General features: G+C 36.1%; 1 protein-coding gene across 5 annotated transcripts in view; it reads left to right on the top strand.

The window, feature by feature from the left end:
• HMCN1 (hemicentin 1) overlaps positions 1 to 22,710 on the top strand; it is a 450,903-nt gene that overhangs the window by 154,294 nt on the left and 273,899 nt on the right. For all 5 annotated transcript variants that reach the window (XM_058539863.1, XM_058539864.1, XM_058539862.1 and 2 more), the window contains exons 5-6: positions 10,777 to 10,948; positions 12,752 to 12,858. In XM_058539863.1, coding sequence (XP_058395846.1) covers positions 10,777 to 10,948; positions 12,752 to 12,858 — 279 coding nt within the window. The remainder of the gene's footprint in view (positions 1 to 10,776; positions 10,949 to 12,751; positions 12,859 to 22,710) is intronic.

The following is a 22,710-nucleotide window of genomic DNA, read 5'->3' as shown; positions in this document are numbered from 1 at the left end:
GGAACAATTGAATTCACTGAGATTTTTCCATTCTAAAATAGACAGGTATTTAGTAGAGGAAAAAAAAGTGAAACAAATAAACAAAAAAACCCAAGCAAACAAAAGAGGATTCAATGGGAGACATGAATGAAAAAGTCAATATGTTGTTTTTATTTTTTCAGCTTTATTGGGGTATAATTGACAAATAAAATTGTATGATATTTAAAATGTACATAGTGGTGATTTGATATACATATACATTGTGAAAGGATTCCCACATCTAGTTAATTTTCATATCTATCACCTCACATATTTATCTCTTTATTATTATGTTATGATGAGAACATTTAAGTTCCATTCTCTTAGCAAATTTCAATTATACAATACATTGTTATCAACGTGATATCACTTATATGTGGAATCTAAATAAACAAGTCAACCTCAGAGAAACAGAGAGTAGAAAAGTGGTTGCCAGGGGCTGAGGGGTGAGGAAAATAGGGAGAGGTTGATCAATAGGGGGAGGTTGGTCAATAGGGAGAGGTTGGTAAAAGGGTAAAAACTTTCAGTTGTAAGATGAATAAGGTCTGAGGATCTAGTGTTTGAGTCAATCTTTTATATTTTCATTATTTTAACTAATGCATATTTTCTAGCAAGCTGCATTTCCTCAATCATTTGTAACATATTGAAGTTGTGACACGAGAATTTTATGAAGATAAATTAATGAAATATACTTTGACACTTTAGAATAGTCTGCAGGAATGATTTTACCCTTCAAAAATGTCTAAAGTGTGCTTTTATTTTTTCAGCTGTTGCATATTAGAGAACTTTCATCATGTTGAAGGTGTGGTAGTTTTACACAAGTTTTAGGTGTTCATAGAGTTGAAGTTGAGGGTCATTTTTGTCATCAATCTTCTGTAGTGTCCCCATTCCCACTACAGAACCCATGTTTTCTAATGCGCTTCCAATTTCTAACCCCTCCCCCAACTCAGATTCTCTATATGAACTGTGTAAAATTTTAGTTCTGCCAGAAAGTCTTTTTTTGAAAAAACCTGATAACACATAAATTATTTCTTATTTTGCATACTTTCAGCACAAACATTTATAGTCTGTACAATGAATCACCAACCACACTTGTTTAAGAGCATTTACTGTTAGAAGAGCTCACTATAGAATTTTCCAAATAAAGTGGGCATATGCTACACAAAAAGTAATACAAATGTATAGTATCCAGCGAAGACCTTCTCAAGAGACCTCAAAGTGTGACATTTCTTTGGTGGATTTACTAAGATTTGCAAACTAGGAAACTGGGCTTGTCGGTACTCTAAGGGTAGACCCATCCTCAGGAATAGACTTTCATTATCCACACTCACAGCAGTGTTGTATAAATTCAGAATGCCAGCTCATTCATCTAGGATGAAAAATTTAATTGCCGTTAAGTCTAGAACACTCACATCAGCATGACACGTGCGTTCGCTTTCTCCAGGCACATACACAAGGAGTCGGGGGCAAATCATCATCTGAAGGTTACCTGGAATCAGAACAAGGGGCTTGTTCCAAGGCTCTATTCTGAGCCATTATGTGTTTTTTTTTTTTTTTTTTAAAGAGCCACATGTGGCTAGCAGCTACCTACTGGACAGCACAGAGTTTCTTTCTTTTTTTTTGTTTTTAATTTAACTTTATTTTATTTTGTCCCCCAAAGCCCCAGTAGATAGTTGTATGTCATAGCTGCACATCCTTCTAGTTGCTGTATGTGGGACACGGCCTCAGCATAGCCGGAGAAGTGGTGCATCGGTGCGCGCCCGGGATCCGAACCCGGGCCACCAGCAGCGGAGTGCGCGCACTTAACTGCTAAGCCACGGGGCCAGCCCTGAGCCATTATGTATTGATATCTAAGTTTATTTTCACAGGATGGTGTGTTTTCCCCTTCATGTAAGTTCTTGGTGGGATGGGGATGCAAGGGAAGCTTTATGACTTTAAACTCCATTATATCTCCAATCTGGACCTCTTAACTGATCTCCAGATCCATATAGCTGTCTGCCTCCTCCATCCTTTCACCTGGATGTCTAATAGGTGTCTCAAATTTAGCACGCCCAAGCTGAGAGCCTACACTCTTGTCCTCTTTCCGCCACCCCTCTAAATCAACTCTTTCTGCAGTCTTCTCAGTCTCAGTAAATGGCAACTGAGGTATCATCCTCAGACCCCCACATCCAGTCTTCAGTAAACTCTGTCAAGTGTGACTACAATAAACATCCAGAACTGTCCACTTCTCACTGCCCCACTGCTGTAACCCTGGTTGGGTCGCCGTCATCTCCCACCTGGATTACTGCAGTGGCTTCATATCTGGTCTCCTTGCTTCTGACCTTGCACCTCCTACAGTCTAATTTCAACACAGAGGCTAGAGTGATCCTTTTAACACGTAAGTCATATCCTGTAACTCCTCAGCTATTGAGGTTTAGCTTGAATTTACTGTCTAAACACAGGAATTTGTAGGATCACAGTACTACATACTTACTCTTGAAATGAAAGTAAGTAGCAGTGTTTGTATGACCACGCGCCTGATGTGTTCCTGGGAGTTCTCTGAATTAATGTCTATGTAGAATACAATGTTTTTTAAAGGGAAAGTAATAAAATGTGCTAATTTGCAGCTTACATGTATTATTATTATTATTTTTTAAACATTCTTTTTTTTTTCTTTTGAGGAAGAGTGGCCCTGTGCTAACATCTGTTGCCAATCTTCTTCCTTTTTTCCTTTTATTTATTCTCCACAAAGCCCAAGTAGATAGTTGTATGTCATAGTTGTACATCCTTCTAGTTGCTCTATGTGGGACACTGTCTCAGCATGGCTTGATAAGTGGTGTGTAGGTCCACACCTAGGATCCAAACCAGCCAACCCTGGGCCGCGGAAGCAGAGCGCAGGAATGTAACCGCTACGCCGCCAGGCTGGCCCCAATGTATTATTAATACGCAGCAGTAATCAGAGCAGTTGTTTAGAACTTAGACCAACAAAAGGTTCTTATCAAGGAGGAATCCTTGACTGACATTGTGTAGCATTGTTAGGGCATGATGACGTTAAAAAACAGACCAACTTTTAGTCAGTTTTATTATGATTTTTAAGTTCTCTACGGACGATGCACCCCTTTATTGCCTGCATCCAGTGGACTGCCCACATTGCCAGCCCATAGTGTACTCCTAGCTTGGGCTTTATCCTGTATATCACTGGGAATCATTAAACCTTTTTGAGTAGAAAAATGCATCACAGTTTAGGACTGTAAATGGAGCTTTTGTATTCTGATCCTCCTGCTTTGTTGCTGGAAGGTAAGAGCTAGTTAATTTGTTTTTTTAGTATCTGTTTGTCCTATTTCTCCAACTAGATTGTCATGTCTTATAAGGCAGAAAATGTGTTTCTATTTCTTTGGTATTCTCTATAATATGCTGCATTATCCTTTATATTCAGTAGATGCTCAATAAATACTTAGTAACTTCTAAGCAAATTCTGAATTGTGGGCTCTATGCAGTACTGAGGAGTAGAAAAAAATAGACAGCTGTTCCAGTCACTCTTGTATGCTATTTCTCTTTAAAAATACCTACATTGATTTTTGTTTTTCACTAGCTATTACTTCTGATTCACTCTTGAAAACAGCATTTTTCCTTATGATAATTCAGAAAATAGACAAGATTCTTGAGATCAAAAGGCCAGCCCTGCCTTCTTACTAGTTGGGTGACTTATGAACCTTGGGATCTGTGCCTCAGGTTTTTTCATCTATAAAGCAGAGATAATTATATCCATGTCAAATTTTCGCTGTTGTGAAGATCATTGTAAAGCTCTTCAAACTGTGTGGCATGTAATAAACACTATAAAAGTGCTTGCTGTTATTAGTCGTAATATTATACGAATTTTTTTCAGAGTGGGCCCTGATTATTAGGTGGGTGCATTTACACCTCACCTGGCCTTTAACACTGCTCTTGCCTCATTGCATCCATTTTCTGAGCAGCTTTCTACCATTACTGAGCTTGAACAACTGCATCCAGTGCTGCTGAGAAGCGTACATTTTGGCATTTCAAAAAAAAACTGACTTAATTCTAGAGATTTCTCCATTGCATTTTTAAATCCCAAGCTAATTAACCAAATAAACAGATAAAAACTAAATAGAGCCTGATGCTCACATTTAAGACCACACATGCAAGTTTGTACCCTATTCAGCTTCAATGTTGAAAATTCAGTGCTGAGAGAGGGCTTGTCACAAATGAACACAGGGCCCAAATGCTACCTTTTTGCAACTCTTAACTCTGAGGGTAAAGATCTGACATACAATTTCTCCCTTCCTCTCTACCTCCCTTTTCCATCTTTCTCACACGTATTTATTTGGAATTTACTATATGCCATGCCGTATATTAGGTTCAGGGGATGCTGTACAGTAATGAACATATTAGCCATGGTCTCTGCTCTCTCTCATGTTATTTACAGTTTAGTAGGGAAGACAGATGATAAACAACAACAAAAATACAAATGTATGCATAATTACAAATTACATCTAACACCATACCATATTTCCATTTTCCCACCAAAAGGACAAAGGATGTTCTGGGGAAATTCATTTGAATGTAATTCATTACATTAAAAAATGTCCTTCCAAGTTGCATCAAAAAGAATAAAATGCCTAGGAATAAATTTAACCAAGGAGGTGAAAGACCTGTACACTTAAAACTATAAGACATTGATGAAAGAAATTACAAATAAGTGGAAAGATATTCCCTGTTCATGGATTGGAAGAAATAATACATATTGTTAAAATGTCCATACTACCAAAAGCAATCTACAGATTCAATGCAATCTCTATCAAAATTCCGATGGCATTTTTCACAGAAACAGGACAAACAATCACAAAATTTGTATTGACCCACAAAAGACCCCAAATAGCCAAATCAGTCTTGAGGAAGAAGAACAAATCTGGAGTGTTATGTTCCCTGATTTCAAACTATATTACAAAGCTATAGTAATCAAAATAGTATGGTATTGGAATAAAAACAGACACATAGATCAATGGGACAGAATAGAGATCTCAGAAATAAACCCACACATATATGGTCAGTTAATTTACGAGAAAGGAGCCAAGAATATGCATTAGGGAAAGGACAGTCTCTCCAATAAATGGTGTTGGAAAAACTGGACAGCCACATGCGAAAAAATGAAAATGGACCACTTCTTATACCATAAACAAAAACTAACTCAAAATGGGTTAGAGACTTGGATGTAAGACCTGAAACCATAAAACTCCTAGAAGAAAACATAGACAATAAGCTCCTTGACAGCTCTCTTGGTGATGATTTTTTGGGTTTGACACCAAAGCAAAGGCAACAAAAGCAGTAATAAACAAGTGGGACTGCATAAAACTAAAAAGCTTTTGCACTGCGAAGGAAACCATCAACAAAATGAAAAGGCAGCCTACCGAATGGGAGAAAATATTTGCAAATCATATATCTTATAAGGGGTTAATATCCAAAATAAAGAGCTGCTACGACTCAATAGCACAAAAACGAAAAATTGATTAAAAAATGGATAGAGGATCTGAATAGACATTTTTCCAAAGAAGACGTACAGATCGCCAACAGGTACATGAAGAGGTGCTCAACATCATTAATTATACGTCATCCTCTCCTGTGGATTTTTGAATTTTCAAAGGAGACTTCAAAAATGGTTTAACTCAAATATTTGGTGAGGGTGTGGAGAAAAGGGAATGCTTGTGCACTCTTGGTGGGAATGTAAATTGGTACAGCCACTGTGAAAAACAGTGTGGCGATACCCCCCCAAATTAAGGATAGAACTACCATATAATCCAGCAATTCCACTTTTGGATATTTATCTGAAGAAAACAAAAACACTCACTCAAAAAGATCTATGCACTCCCTTTGCTCATTGCAGCATTGTTTACAATAGCTAAGACATGGAAACAACCTAAGTGCCCATCAACAGATGAATGGATAAAGAAGATGTGGTGTACACACACACACACACACACACACACACACACACACACACAGAGGAATATTATTCAACCATAAAAAAGAAGGAAACCTTGCCATTTGTGACGACATGGATGGACCTTGATGGCATTATGTTAAGTGAAATAAATCAGATAGAGAAAGACAAATGCCGTATGATTTCACTTATATGTGGAATCTGAAACTAAAACAAAAACAAAAACTGAACTCATAGATACAGAGAACAGATTGGTGGTTGCCAGAGGTGGAGGGTGGAAGGATAGGTGAAATGGGTGAAGGGGTTCAAAAGGTACAAATTTCTAGTTATAAAATAAGTACGTGCTGGGGATGTAATGTACAACATGGTAGCTATAGTTAATAAAACTGTATTGTATATTTGCAAGTTGCTAAGAGAGTAGATCTTAAAAGTTCTCATCACAAGAGAAAAAAGTTGTAACTATATGTGGCGATAGATGTTAACTAGACTTATTGTGGTGATCATTTTGCAATATATACAAATAGCGAATCATTATGTTGTGCACCTGAAACTAATATAATGTTATATGTCAATTATATATCAATTAAAAAGAAAGAAAACAAAACATCTTTCCAAAGCTGTCTTCATGTTCTGTTCTTGAAAGTGTATGCAAAGATTGCCTTCACTTCTATTTCTACTTAACACTGTTGTATTTCATAATACATAATAATGTATGCTGGTTTTGTGTTTTGAAACAATATTTGCATCTCATTCCAGAGTGGAATAGACATATGAACTTATTTTTTGAGTATTGATTATTACACAAAATGCAAAATATTTGAGCTAAGAGAATGTCTTCAGGAACACAGAGGCTTATATAAAAAATAACTGTTCAACCAGAATCAGTCTGGTTAGGTGTTTAAAAGGTACAAGAACTCTTTCAAATATCAGTTTCTTCATCTACAAAATAAAGGAGCTGGATTCAATGGTCTCAAAGGCTCTTTTAGATCTAAACTGCTACAAATCATTAAAGAACCGTTTTTACATTAAAACTTTTAATGTACAATTAATGGTTCCCTAGTGGTTTGAAACAATTTTTATGTTAGTAAAAATGCACCAACCAAAGAATCACACATTATTCTAGTTCTATTCCATTTGTGGTTATAATTGAAGATCATTTCCAATCTCATGAGAACATTTCTCATGATTGGACAATTAAAGATGTTTTTTCTTATATGTGGCAACATGAGAGGCCAGAAACCTCACTTATGGTGATTCTGTAGCTTTCTGTGATCTACTGGCATTCATATGTTGGTAATATCTGTGTTTTCTAATAAAATGGGTTCCATCTGTTTTCAATTTGATTTTTCTTATAAGTGGGTAAAAAAGTGATTTGACACTCTTGACAGAAGTCTGTGCTGTATCTTTCCCAACAAGTAATATTATGATACATAGTAATCCCTTTGTGAAAGCCTCATAAATGTTGATGAATTGGAAACGGTATTAAGGGTAAACCAAAGCCTGCTTCTATTCTGTACCATTTGAACACACTTGCCATATGAAAATGCAACTAAATTAGAAAGTCTTCCATTTTCATAAGAATGCTTAGGACTTCCATGCATAGTCTATTACAACAGGATAGATTTCCAGTGATATATCATAACCTCTCTACGTTGGGTTTGAAGGAAAGATATATTTGAGGAGCCACCCAGAGATATAGTATACATTTAAAGAAGGGTGTATAAAAATATTGATTTCACTTCCATTTCTACTTAACACTATTGCATTTCATTATTAAATTTGAGGTATTATACAATTCTTGTTTTCTAATTCATTTCCTCCTTTTCAATTGAGAATTACTTATGACCACATCATGTGTCTTACTCTTAAAACAAATGTTCTGTCCATTTATCCGGCTTCTCTTGTCCTTTGCCCTCTTTAGTCTCTACATCAGACATTATCCTCAGAGTTATTTATCATCAGTCAAATTTATCAAATGCTCTCAGTGTCAAACCTTTCTATTTTCTTGAGTTAGGCAGCCATGTTTTATGTTTAAGACATAAAACTTTCAACACTGATTATTAAAATATGTGTTCTGTTTATAGTAAAATATTAGTTACAATCAGTCTGATTTCTGTAGCCATATGGACAGATTTGATGAGCAGAATGATCCATACATTTCTGTTCAAGCATGATGGATCACTCAGAACCCATTTTTCAAAATACAGCATCTGCTTCTTTGGGCAATTATGTTGATATTCTGTACTTTATTTCGTATATAAAATTCCAAGTGCTTTATGAGGTTCAAATTTGAAGAAATTTATCATTTGATTTATGGAGTAGTTATAATAGATTTGGTTTTTCTGCTCAGTTCATCTATTCGTCACTACAAGTTTTTCTTTTTAAAATACCACTTCCAAAGTATTACTCTCTGCTTGAAGCCCTTCAGTAATTTTTCACTGGGGCCTTGAGGATAAAATCCAAATGTCATAGCCTGACTTTGTGACCATACATAGTCTGCCCCTGAGCATCCAGCCTCATCTTCTTTTTTTTTTTTTAATTTTATTTACTTATTTTTCCCCCAAAGCCCCAGTAGATAGTTGTGTGTCATAGTTGCACATCCTTCTAGTTGCTGTATGTGGGACGCGGCCTCAGCATGGCTGGAGAAGCGCTGCGTCGGTGCGCGCCTGGGATCCGAACCCCGGGCCGCCAGCAGCTGAGTGCGCGCACTTAGCCGCTAAGCCACGGGGCCGGCCCCAGCCTCATCTTCTGCTTCTCCTTTTTCTGAACACTTAACTGTAGCCCGTTGGATTCACTCAAGTTCCCAACATATTTGGAGTACTTCGGTCTCTGCGTATTTTCTCAGGTCCTCTCTTCTACCTGGAATGACTTCGCCTCTCTTTTTCTTTTATGGAAATCTTATCTGACTTTCATGGATGAATTTTTCACTTTGCCTATGAAGCCATTGTTGAAATATTCAATTAGGGGAAGAGGGAATTTAGTTGGAGAGGGAAGAAAACATTTTTAATATCTGCTATGTGGCAAGTACTGTCATGGGCACTTTACATGCCTTATTTCAACAGGGCTCCCTGTTTCATGAATTCCCATAACGTTCTTTTATTTAAGAAGACATCATTATTATCATCATTATGACCAACTTCGTGGACATTAGCATGTATCCCATCTTTTCATATGTAGAGTGTGCCACTTGGTTTTGAGTATGCAAAGATGAAGGAGATGTGGTTCTTGACCCTGGAGGAAAGGCAAGAAGATTTATTAAAAATAAGTAATGTAGAGCTGGCCCCGTGGCTTAGTGGTTAAGTGTGCGTGCTCCTCTGCTGGCGGCCCGGGTTCTGATCCCGGGCTCGCACTGACGCACCACTTCTCTGGCCATGCTGAGGCTGCATCCCACATACAGCAACTAGAAGAATGTGCAGCTATGACATACAACTATCTACTGGGGCTTTGGGGAAAAATAAATAAATAAATAAAATTATAAAAAAAATAAGTAACGTATAATACATGCAAAAAATTCAGTAAATACTAGTTCAGAGAAGAAGAGAGGTTAGCAAATAGTGACTAAAATATGCTTGTCAATACTTAATCAGTACCTGGAAGAGTACCTTAAACAATAAACATTTGTTTTATGAATGAACATAATTGCTTCTCATTGTTAATTATATGATAATATCTTAGCGACTTTCCTCATCCTTTAGGACAACAAAAGACATACTTTTTATAGAGCATGAAGTTATTGCACTGTATTTGTTGTTTGATTAATTGATTTATGACTACCACTATTGAAATTTTAAAAGTGTTTTTGTTTATTTTGAATAGCTTGGCTGTAGCTTAATATCTGGCTGTATTCAGTTTTTTATGCATAGTTACAAGGGAAATTTTTCACAATAGGATACAGTCTTGAAGGATATATGAACCAGAGGAAGATCTGAGGCGGATTAAAGATTATCATGATTTAGAATTAATTGTAGTAAGGTCAGCTAAGCAGTGCCTCTCCAGACATGCACTGTTTGTTTAATGAGAAATTATATTTGCAGTTGCAGAACACTTTTGTGAGCTAGAAGTTTTCCTTGTTCGTGGTGAGGCATCAACACCCTTTTATAACCCAAATACTTAGTGTTTTTCCCAAAGACTGGTTTTCAAGAATACACTATTTAAATTGGTTCTAACTTGAAATATTTTTCTGTTTTTATAAAATATATGCTTACTTTTCCCATTACTGTAGGTACTTATTTATTTTATCATAAAAATGAATATTTTGCTGGCATTGCAATTTTTCAATAATTAATATGCTACAATACATATTATACTATATATAATTACAATATACTGTATTATTATAATTCATATACCTAATATATTGAAATTGGATTTGGTAATTTGCTAATTATATTTTATAAATTGGATCTTGAAAGAAATCCAGAAAGAAAGAATAGAGAGACAAGGGATCTCACAATAGGCAATACTATATTTTTTATAGGTTCTTATCGTATCTCTTGAGAAATGTAAAACTGTCTGTAATACCTCTGCATGTTTCACTTAACTGGTTTTTGGACACTGTAATATCATTTGGAATATATTATTCCAAGATTGAAAACTTGAAATTTGAGCATGGGTTAAACTAGCATTTTAGTCTGAATCTGCTACAATAACTGGCTATGGGAAAAGGTTTGTCTTCACTGTGATGGAAATAAGCCTCACACCAGTACAGGAAGTTCCTGAGTCATGTGATCACCCAAGCCAACTACTGCACCTGGAAGTCGAGGTGGTATAAAACTGGAAGTGTTTCTGATATTACTCACACTTCTCTTTTTCTCTTATAGGTGTTAAAATGGGTAGAGGAAGCAGTGCAGGCCTCCAAAGTTCACCTCTTATCGACAGATCATTTGGAACAGGCTGTAAACACTTGGAAAATTCCTTTTGATCCCAGCCTAAAAGAGGTTACTGTGTCTCTGAGTGGCCCTTCTCCGATGATTGAAATTCACGATCCTTTAGGTGAGATATATTGCACATCATATAATAAAATACAAAAACCATGACAGGTAAAAGATTTTTTGCACATTTATTTATGTCAAGTTAATGCTAACTTTATGAATAAATTCAAAAGTGACTAGGGAAGATGTTTAAAAAATAAAACTGATTTTTTTTTAGTCGTTAAGTATTGTTGGATTAACATGAGATTCAAAAAGCTAAAACTCCTAGTAATTTAAACAGACCAGATTTATTAACTTAATTGTAGCTAAACTACTCCCCCCAAAATATTTAAATTGAACCTGAAATTATATTTTCCTAATCTGAGTTTGAGGAAATATTTCACAGTAAGTTATTCTGCACAATTCAATATTTTATGTTATTTTTGAATGAATCACATGAAAAAAAAAACTTTTAAAACAACTGTCATATTTTATCATATCATCTTCTTGATAAGGTTTAATTTTACAGAAGACAGTTGTTAAAAACCAAATTTATATTCTTATTAGGATAATCTTTTGATTAACTTTGCTCCCTTACTTGATTATATATTCTAACCCTAAGATGTGGCTTGTTCCATTGCTGATTGAATATTACAATAAGACTTACATTGAAAAGTAATCAAATAAAGACGAAAACCGTATTTTTCCTAATATTTGCATTTAGAAATATTTTTTACCTATGGATGTTTGCAAAATATTTTTATTTCCATGGTAGCTTTAGTATGTGTTACGTTTCTTTTTACATCTGTTTGTGAATATTTATAAGTATAGAGGGAGTAACTGCCTTTCTTCCTTTACTTAATTTGAGTCCTGGAAAATAGCTAATACCTAAAAGAAAACAGCATATCAAATTGTCCTCAAAGGCCACATCCACACTAGCAATCAAATTTAAATTGACAAAACAAGCAAAACCTATTTTTCAAGACTTCTAGAGGTTTGGCCTTATAAGTGGGTTTGTCTCTTGAGGTAGCATTCCACTCTAAGACCATCCATGCTACTGAGGAAAGACTTGTGTTTTTCACTAACTGGATACTTAAAAGTACCTGTACCCATTGCATTATGTTTCTACTACTTTAAAAAGTCATTGACATTCTCATTGGTATTTACAAAGTCATTTACAATGATTGTGAAGCTTTTGATGCAAACATAGGATTCTTATATTTGATTTGTTTATGTAACTGGAGAAGTAGTCCCTTGGAGAGCCGAGAGTGAAATGAAAAACTAAACTATGGCTTAATTCTGGATTTGCTTTGCTTCCTCTCTAAATTCCGTCTATTAGATACTTGAGAGAAATCTCAGGTCAAGGGGAGATGGTATCATGCTGCTTCCTTACACTGCCTCCTGTAATTATTCCTGTGACAAGAAAGCCTTCTCCTGTGCTTCTTGGAAAACTGGTTAAGGTTTTGCACTTTGTGCAAAGATATGTCCACGGCTTCATGTTAGTAATACCTTGAGTTATCTCCAAAAAGACATTTATTCTGGTTTACTGTTTTTGCCATCTGTTAAATCTAAATGCCTCTAGTGACTTCCCATAACTTCTCGGTAGCCGTAATAATTGTTATCTAGACTGGCTTTGGAAATATGGTCACAGTCTGCCAATTGTTATTCTCATTTTAAGATTAAATCAGCATAGCAAATGGGAATCTGTTACTTCAGTTCCAATGTTCAGAAACCCTAAAATTAAGTATATTTTAGATATAAATAAAATAATGTTTTGAGCTATAGGTACAAATGTCCATGAGGTAATTTATACTGGAAATGAATACAGCTAATATACCTAGCTGAAAGAAAGATTATGCTTGTTATGTTTATGTCTGTCTTTCAGGGAAGCTGATAAAAAAGGGATTTGGCCTGAATGAGCTATTAAATATCCAGAACTCTGCCAAGGTGGTGAATGTTAAAGAGCCTGAGGCTGGAATGTGGACAGTGAAGGTACTGTTAGTTTACAAAGTCTACTTGTTATTTTATTTTGATGTTGGCATGTTTTATAAAGTGTATACAATAGTTTATTTATATCTTCTCTTGCAATCATAGAGAGTGCTTTTACTAAAAAGCAGTGTACATAGTGCATTTGTAGGAGGTGTCTTGATTACATGAATTTGGAGTATTAATTTTGATGACCATGAAAGGCATTGATGCCACCACAAAATACACTGAAAATTCTCAGATGGTTTTCCTATCACCAAATTTGTAGATTGAGTTGTATCATCCACCTCCTGCCTCCAAAAAATCAGAGGTGGAGCCAGTAGAGAATAATGGTTAGGGGCATAGGGTCTAGTGCGGAAGTGTTTGGGTTTGAACCTCAACACCACTGCTTAACATCTGTATTGCCTTGGGACTCTAACTTCTTTGTGCCTTGCTTTCCTCCTCTGTGGCACAAGGATGCAATAATAGTCCTTTACCTCATAGAATTGTGCTGAGAATTAAATTAAGATAATACAAATGAAATACTTAGCATACGTACTGTTACAAAGTAATAAAGACTCAAGTGCTGTTGGCTGTTGTTATTTGGTGGATCTATGTTCGTTGTTTACTTTAACACAAAATGGATTTGTATCCTAGAATTACATTCACTGGCATATATTCACTTTAAGAAAGCATTGTATTTTGGCAACATGGAGGCAAGAACATACGCCCGAAATTAGGATACCATAAATCTGAGATCTAGTTCTGCTGCAAATTACATGTAACCCACTGTAGCAGATTTCTGAGTGACTTGCTTATATTTCTCAGACTTTTCATTGTGCTCTGGCCTATTTTCAACTCCAGTATCTGCATTTCTGTGTCTGAGAGGTTTTTTTTCCAGAACAGGAGAAGGCTGTTCTGGCAGAGAGTTAAACCTCTCAGGAACAGCTTTCAGCCCCTGCAGGATTAAGCTCCAGTGGTCCACAGTGAGAGCAGGATTAAAAGCACATTCTTTATTGGCTGCATCCTTTTCCTGTATCACTTCCCCTCTTCCTCTAAGCATCCTTTGTACCTCCCAAATAAACAACTTGCTCTAGAAGCCTTCTGGGACAACTCAAATGAAGATCCCGTTGCGTCATTTACTCTCTTACTCTCTCAGCTTCTCTACACAAAAAATGGGATTAACGGGTTCACGATTCAAATTATCGAGCGCTGTGAAAGTGCATGGATGTGTTAGACCATAGAAATTTGAGGCACTATTTTTGCATGCCAGTTTTTTTTGAAGAATATCTATATTAATTTTTCCAGTTTAAAGAATGAAAGTTTCTGTTGTAACTCCATTCAAATTTTAGAATATCAGTTCTTTATTCTCAGAACTCTCAGCCTTGTAGGGAAAGTATAAACTGTAATACAGATTTTGTTTTTGGAGGTAGATAATGTGGGATAAGGGTATAGGTGAAAAGGCAATGTGGAATAAAATCTGGTAACTTGAATGGACCAGAAACGGTTCCATGTGCGTGTTTTATTCACCCAGTTCCTTGCACATAGCGGTTGCTCAGTATTTATTGAGTGCATTAGATTGGCGATGAAGTGTTTTGCTGCTGCTATCTTCTAAGTAAATGTGGCCAAATTTGATCTTATAGTCATTTTGACCAACTTGCCCAAAATATGACTAGTGTTGGGTCTGACTGTCTGTGACCACAATAGGAAGGGGTATAAGAAGTTCTGAGTCTCTTTTTTCCTCAAACACTTTAAGCATGACTTAAGCCAGCAGTGTCTCGAGCTAGCAAGTCCACTGAAGCAATTTGTTCTTGCTTTCTGCATAGGACATTAAGTTATTGATTGTGAAATATGTACAAGTGATGCCGTTCTTCCGTATTATTAGCAACTCATTGTGAAGTATTCGCACCCCTTTACAGGTGATTTGGATTGCTACCAGTGGTATTTCCTCTAGTAAAACTCCTGCCTAGAAAAGGGATATTGCATGTCTGTTGTTTTATCTTGTGCCTAACACACCTACTCATTCAGTCATCCATTCAATACACATTTACTGAGTGTCTGCTGTTAGCCATGTTCCGTGATACTTAATGGGCACTAAGCACATTTTAATTGATAATTAGAACAGAAAAGCACCGAGGATTAGTCTGTGAGTGAAGAGTGAGATCATAAGGTGATGAGGTGGTGGGAACTCTGTTTAGACAAGTCTCTAAGCTCAGTCTCTTATAATTAAGAAAACAATAAAAAGACAGTATCTATTACCACGTTATCTTAAATTTATACCTAGTCCTCACCAAAAAATCCTCTGGTTCTGATGTTACACCATTTCTAGAGGACAATTAGTCATAACTAAACAAAGGATAAATGTTACAATTCAACTTAAAGATAATAAACCTATTTTGCTCCTATGTGAAATACCAAAATACAGGTTGATGCAGAAGGAATTGAGCTGGACCTACTGGCATAAATACCACTGCTGATCTCCATTTTGAATGGCTAATGAATAATGATGTTTTACATGTGCACTTTCTCAAAAAGAGAAATGTCTGAGATTAGATAGAATATCCCTGGTGCTATCTCCTGTGCACTTTGCTATCTGGAAAATGTCTGCTGTCAGTAGAATTAATAATAGCTTTTTGAATGTTTCACATAACATTTTCTGAAGTATGGAGAATAGTCTGTTATTTGACCTTAGCATGGTCTTCAAGGACCACCCAGTTCAGCCTCAACCAGTCTTTCTAGTTCTCTTCTGTCATTTGCCTTTACACTCCAGTCAAATATAATTTTGTACTGTCTCGCACCCTCTCTCCTATAACATTCTCTTGCCCCATGCTTTCTCTTAAGCTGTTCCTTCTCCTAGAATGCCCTTCCTTTCAGTCTGACTTATAACTATCCCCTAAAGCTCAAAGGCAACACTTTCATCAAGCCTTTTCTGACTTTTTCCATCTAAAATGCTCTCTTTTCTCTCTGGCTTTCTTTTTCAACTTTTCTGCACCTCCCTTTTGGACGAGCTTTCCCCTGATGTCATATTTATTTCTGTGCAGATTTTCTATTCCTGTTTTACTATAGACCAGATTTTGTTACTAGTATATGCCACAATGCCTGGGAAAGAACTATATAAAATCATGAATAAAAATTGATACATTTAGGGGCTGGCCTGGTGGCACAGTGGTTAAGTGTGCGTGCTCCGCTTGGGTGGCCTGGGGTTTGCAGGTTCGGATCCCAGGCGCGCACCAAAGCGCTGCTTGTCAAGCCATGCTGTGTCAGCGTTCCATGTAAAGTAGAGGAAGATGGGCACGGATGTTAGCCCAGGGCCAATCTTCCTCAGCAAAAAAAGAGGAGGATTGGCATTGGATGTTAGCTCAGGGCTAGTCTTCCTCACCAAAAAAAAAAAAAAATTGATACATTTATTCTGATGATAACGAAGGAAGCAGGTAGAAGAGTTGATTTAGTTAGCCTATAGTTGGTGTACTGGCACAGAACACTTTAATTTGTCCATGATTTAAAATGCTATGAGAATGGCAGGTTTTTTTCTTCTGTGGTTTCCCTCTGAAACCTTGGTAATTACTTTTCTGTAACTTATTAGGACACTTTTACTAAACAGAGACAATGAGTTAATTCATCTGTATAGTTCATATAAATGACTCAGATGTTTTAGGTTGCTCTGATGCAGGTGAAAGCATGTTAAAAAGTGGGAACTGAAAAGAATGTAAAGTGTTATTAAAAACAAAAGAGAAGTTTGTTTTATGTTCGTAAATTCCCATTTGTGGGGAAGCTACAATTCCTGGATCTTATTTCTGAGAAGCAATATAAATTTTCCATGTAGGCAGCTGTATCTATATATAGAGTATTTGAACATAACCACAGAAATTTTCAGGCCAAATTTTGTCCTCTGCTCCTTAAGGGAAACTCCCAGCAAAGACATTAAATAATTATCAGCACCCATTGGGTTTAGGTGGTACAAACTGTTTCTGTTAGTCTAGGATTATCATTGTGATCATGTAATTTAACACATCCCCTGGGGGATGTTTCCATTAAGTAGATTTGGATAAACTATCCTTATATAATTTCCTAAGTAGAGAAGGGAGTATACCCAACCACATGATTATATTGAGATTCTGAGACTAGTACAAATATTTCGGTTTTAGACAGTAATGTTGGTTGCCAGACCCTACTAACGCATTTTCTAAGGATAAGGATATTTTAGAAATCGTACTCAAGTGGCACAAGCTTGTTTAGGAATTGTAATTAAATAAACCTTGAGTCTACAAAGGACCACACAAGAAGATTGTTATGCTGGCTTCCAATTAGTTTCACCTGGTAGCTCTTTTGAGTAAGCCTGAAGACTACACCAGGTGTTACTTAAAATGGATTAGGTGTGACATTAATTCAATGTTTTGGGTCAATGGAATGCTTTATAGTATATTTTTTCCTGGAAAATTTCCTAGTTATTTTGGTCTTGCAGAATCAGATTATCAACCAAATGGAATGTTTCCTTTTTTAAAAAAAAGATATCTGTACGCTTGTGTATATATAAATGTATATGTGTGTGTACATATATGTAAATAGAATTTATTCTATGCTTTGGTTACATTTCTCTCCTTATATTACATTTCTCTAAACATACAATGCCTAATAAAATGATAGTATTTAGATCTAACTGGCATTAATTATATCTTTGTGTCTGGCACAATGCCTAGCCCACAGTAGGTTCTCAATAAATATTTGATTGAAACCATCATGGCACAATGCCTAGCCCACAGTAGGTTCTCAATAAATATTTGATTGAAACCATCATATTCTTTAATTTGTAAAGAATGGTATGTCATTTAAGAGTAAATACTTTGAAAAGAGGCTGGGCACCTGTTTACTTATTTATTTTTTAAATATTGAATTCCATTTTAATCAGCTCTCAAAGGCAATTACCATTTTGAGTTTTTTTTTGTATTTTCTCATTATTTTAACCATTTCTTTCTTAAATTGAGATATGTAATACATAAATAGAAAAGGATATAAAACAACAAAGTGAACACTGTATAACTATCTCCCAGGTCAAAATTTGTAACGTTGTTAGAATCTCAGAAATTGTTCCCAAATGTCCCTTCCCCATAGCATCTTACTCTCTATAAAATACCACTACTCTGAACCCTGTGGCAATCAGTCCTTGGCTTTATTAAGTTTAGCATCCATCTATGCATTACAAATAGTATAGTTTAGTTTTGTCCAGTTTTGAAATTTGTATCAATGGAATCAGATGCTATATATTTTGTGTGTCTCGCTTTTACTTGACATTTTATTTTTTAGATTCAAATACATAGTTTGTCCATTTCTTTGCTGTATTTATGCCATTTCTTCTCAATATGACTAGCATCTGTATATCCTAGGGTAATTGAGCATGCATTTGTCTAGAGTGTACACTTAGAGTGGAATCATGTTTGGTAGGATATGTGAATTTCTAACTTGATGAGGCAATTCCAAACTCATTTCCAAAGTTGATGTACTAGTTTACACTCCTACGAGCATTATATAAAAATTCCATTGCTCTACACTTTATTTATTGAAATATAGTTGACATACAGTATTATGTCAGTTTCAGGTGTACAACACAGTGATTTGACATTTATATACATTACAAAATGATCACCATGATAAGTCTGGTAACCATCTGTCACTGTACAAAGTTATTGCAATATTATTGACTGTATTTCCTGTGCTGTACATTATATTTCCATGACTTATTTATTTTATAACTGAAAGTTTGTACCTCTTAATCTCCTTCACGTATTTTGCCCAACCCCCCAACCCATCTGGCAACCACGAGTTTGTTCTTTGTATCTGTGAGTTTGTTTTTGTTTTGTTTTGTTTATTCATTTGTTTTATTTTTTAGATTCCACATATAAGTGAAATCATACAGTATTTGTCTTTCTCTCCTTGACTTTTTTCACTTAGTATAATACCCTCCAGGTTTATCCATGTTGTTGCAGGTGGCAAGAGTTCGTTCTTTTTTTTTTTTTTTTTTTGTGATGAGGACTAGCCCTGAGCTAACATCTGATGCCAATCCTCCCCTTTTTTTTTGAGGAAGATTGGCCCTGAGCTAACATCTGTGGCCATCTTCCTCTACTTTATATGGGACACCGCCACAGCATGGCTTAACAAGTGGTGTGTCGGTGCGCACCCGGGATCCGAACCTGCGAACCCCGGGCCGCCGCAGCGGAGTGTGCACACCTAACCGCTTTCGCCACTGGGCTGGCCCCAAGATTTCGTTCTTTTTTATGGCTGAGTAATAATCCATTGTATATATAAATATATACTGCGTCTTCTTTATCCATTCATCTATCGGTGGACACTTAGGTTGCTTCCATATCTTGGCTATTATAGATAATACTGCAGTGAATATAGGGGTGTATATATCGTTTCGAATTAGTGTTTTCATTTTCTTAGTATACCCAGAAGTGGAATTGCTGGATCATATAGTAGTTCTATTTTTAATTATTTGAGGAACTTCCATACTGTTTTTCGTAGTGGCTATACCAATTTCCATTCCCACCAACAGTGCACGAGGGTTCCCTTTTCTCTACTTCCTCGCCAACACTTGTTATTTGTTGTCTTTTTGATGATAGCCATTCTGACAGGTGTGAGGTGGCATCTCATTGTGGTTTTGATTTGCATTTCCCTGATGATTAGTGATGTTGGGAGTCTTTTCATTTGTCTGTTCGCCATCTGTATGTCTTCTTTGGAAAAACGTCTATTCAGGTCCTCTGCCCATTTTTTAATCAGGTTGTTTGTTTTCTTGCTGTTGAGTTGTATGAGTTCTTTATATGTTTTAGATATTAACCCCTTATTGGATATAACATTTGCAAATATCTTCTCTCATTCACTAGGTTGCCATTTTGTTTTGTTGATGGTTTCCTTTGCTGTTCAAAAGCTTTGTAGTTTGGTGCAGTCCCGTTTGTTTATTTTTGCTTTTGTTGACCTTGCCTGAGGAGATGGATCCAAAAAAATATTACTAAGACTGGTGTCAAAGAATTTACTGAGTGTGTTTTCTTCTAGGAGTTTAATGCTTCTGGGTCTTACATTTAAGTCCTTAGTCCGAGTTTGTTTTTGTATATGGTCTAAGAAAGTGATCCAGTTTCATTCTTTTGCATGTAGCTGTCCAGTTTTCCCAACACCACTTGATGAAGCTGGGCATCTATTTTAATTCAATATCCATTACTTAATATCTTTTTGACCTTGAAGAAATTATCTGACTTCTTTAATCTGAGAAAAATGGGAGAAAATAGTACCTACTTAATATTGTCATGACTAAATTAGGTGTTGATAAAGTGGTTAAACAGTTTCTGACACATGAATGGTAAAGTTAATTAAATTAGTTAAATCTATACTTTTTATATATATTATTTATTTATTTATTTATTTATATTAAATCTATACTTTTTATTAATGCAGTTACACAAAAGTTTTTTTTTACTTTGGGCTTATTTATTATTTTATGAAACATTGAAACTCTTTAGGAGAGAGAAATGGAAGCCAGTTCTATCAATCACATTTTAATTCAACTTATAACAGGACAGGCTTCACATTTAGTACTAGGAGGAATTCTCACTGGCTTAATACAAGAAAGTTAATTCCTCACTAATGTTCCATGTCCTGTGGGAGTTGACAGGGTGCTCTACTTCACACAGTCACTCAGGAACCCAATCTGATGAGGTCTCCACCATAGTTTAGAACATGTAGACTCTTCAGTTAGTGGGAGAAAAGACTGGACAATGTACATTGATTAAAAAAAAGAAGGAATTTGTATCACTTCTGGGGTGAGGCAGACATCTCTCTGAGTGACAGATACACTTGACTCCCTTTATAACCTGTTGGCCAGAACTATTATCATAGCCTAATGATGTGTGGAAGCTGGCTCATAATAGCTCATGGAAAGTCAATTATGCACTTTCTCTTCCCAAGTCTGTGTTCAGTGACATCATGTTGGGAGCTTGAAATTAGCCATGGAGGTAGTATTTACACCCCGGAAGTTGGCAAATGCCAAAAATTAGGGCTTTCGTTTTTCAAAGAGCAGTTTACCAGCACTCCACTAACCTGACCCCGCCTAAATGAAAGTGTGTTTAGAAATGGAGAATGGCAAATGAATAGTTGGAGGGTATTATTGTCTTCTATGCCACAGGGTCCAAATCAACCCAGAGATTATGTTTCCTAAAATGCTGCACATAGACTTAGGTACTACAGAAAGAGTATTGAACTTGGAATAATTGCCATTTAACTTGCTGTCTAAACCTAGGCGAGTTATTTCTTTGAGCCTTGGTTTCTTTGTGGTGCTATAAAATCATCTTTGGATGTAATAGGATTTTATGAGATAATATGTGAACATTCTTAGCATAATGCTTCTAGAACAATTCAAATAATTCTTGATGAGTCTGACAGTAGCTGGTTCTAGGGGAATCTAAGGAAAAGCAACAACATTAGGCATTTGGATGGCTTTAAATTAATATCATTTATTAAACCTACATGTATTAAGTGCCCGTTGAGTAATACTTTGTAGATGATGGATATGACATAATTATTGCCTTAAGGGACTTTTAGTATAGAGAGGTATTTAATAGCCCTTCATTCTTTAACTAAGAAGTAGATCCATCTGCAATAGAGCTGACCAGGAAGATATTAGAGGAGCAACTGAGTTTCCCTGGAGCTCTCCATGGTGCTTGCTCCATGGTACTTCAGACCGTTCTACTCCTTGGTTCCTCGTAGACTCACTCCAATTCAGAAACCTAGACTCTGGTCCGCTGTGGTCCTTCTTTTCTCTTACTGTTTTGTGGATCGAGGCTACCTATTTACAATTTTAGAATGCCGGTAGTTATCTAGTTTTGCCTCAGCTCTGCTCACACTGCAGCAACCTGTGTATTCCTGACTCAGATCCTTTCACAGACTGACCAACGTGACATTCTAACACAGAGTAGTAATGTAGCTCATTATGAACTTTTAAAAGTTGTACAAATAAATATACTATTTAAAACACAACTATCAGAATTTCTGTCCCATACAAACCCTATCCAGTGTCTAGTGTCTAGAAAATTTCCTGTTGTGCTTGGAGCCATTATGCCTTTCCTAGATTTCCCTCTTTTTAATTACGGAAGCCATGAGGTTAGGATGGTTCTGTGCAGGAGTGATACTTCTAGATATTCTGTGGCAGAGAGATGCTTTTTGAAGCCAAATTCTAATTTTAATATTACCCACAGTTTAAATCTACATGATATAAAGACCAAATAGAAAAGCATTAAATCAGTAGTTTTCGTCATACTAATTTTATTACATATATAGACAATGATATTAAGATGGCTAAAATAATTTGGAAGGGAAGCGGGGGAAGAAATATGTAGCTGGACTACCTCTCTTCTTGACTCAAGTTATAGAATTAGCTAAGTTTTCTTTTCCCCTCCAAGACCTTCATTGTATTTAGTTCTCCTCCAACCTACTATGTCTATAACATGTGAGAATCCAAAGTCTTCTCTCAACATTTCTGGAGTTTCCTGAAAGTTTACTTTTTTATGGTCTTCTTGCCTCCTAATTATTTGTGTGTTGATTCTAACCTTTCATAGTTTGATACAGGGCAAGGCTCAGCCCCTTCAAGAATTTCACAGAAAATCCATTAACAACAATCTTTCTGTGAGTTTAGTAGATTTTCCTGTAGATTTGGGGACATGTCTTGAAGCACTTTGTGCCCTTCTGCTCCCTCCTTGCCCCTCATCCTTCTTTCTCCCCATTTCATCTCTGCTTCTCTCCTCTGTGTAGTCTCAGGAGTTCTGTATTACTCTTCTATTATGTAGAGCAGTTCAGCATGTTTCAACCTTTACCCTGAAACCAGAAAATTGAATCCTT

Source organism: Diceros bicornis, chromosome 4 (assembly GCF_020826845.1).
Source record: "Diceros bicornis minor isolate mBicDic1 chromosome 4, mDicBic1.mat.cur, whole genome shotgun sequence".
Taxonomy (NCBI): domain Eukaryota; kingdom Metazoa; phylum Chordata; class Mammalia; order Perissodactyla; family Rhinocerotidae; genus Diceros; species Diceros bicornis.
Note: the sequence above shows the minus strand (reverse complement) of the source record. Positions and strands in the feature narration are given on the sequence as shown.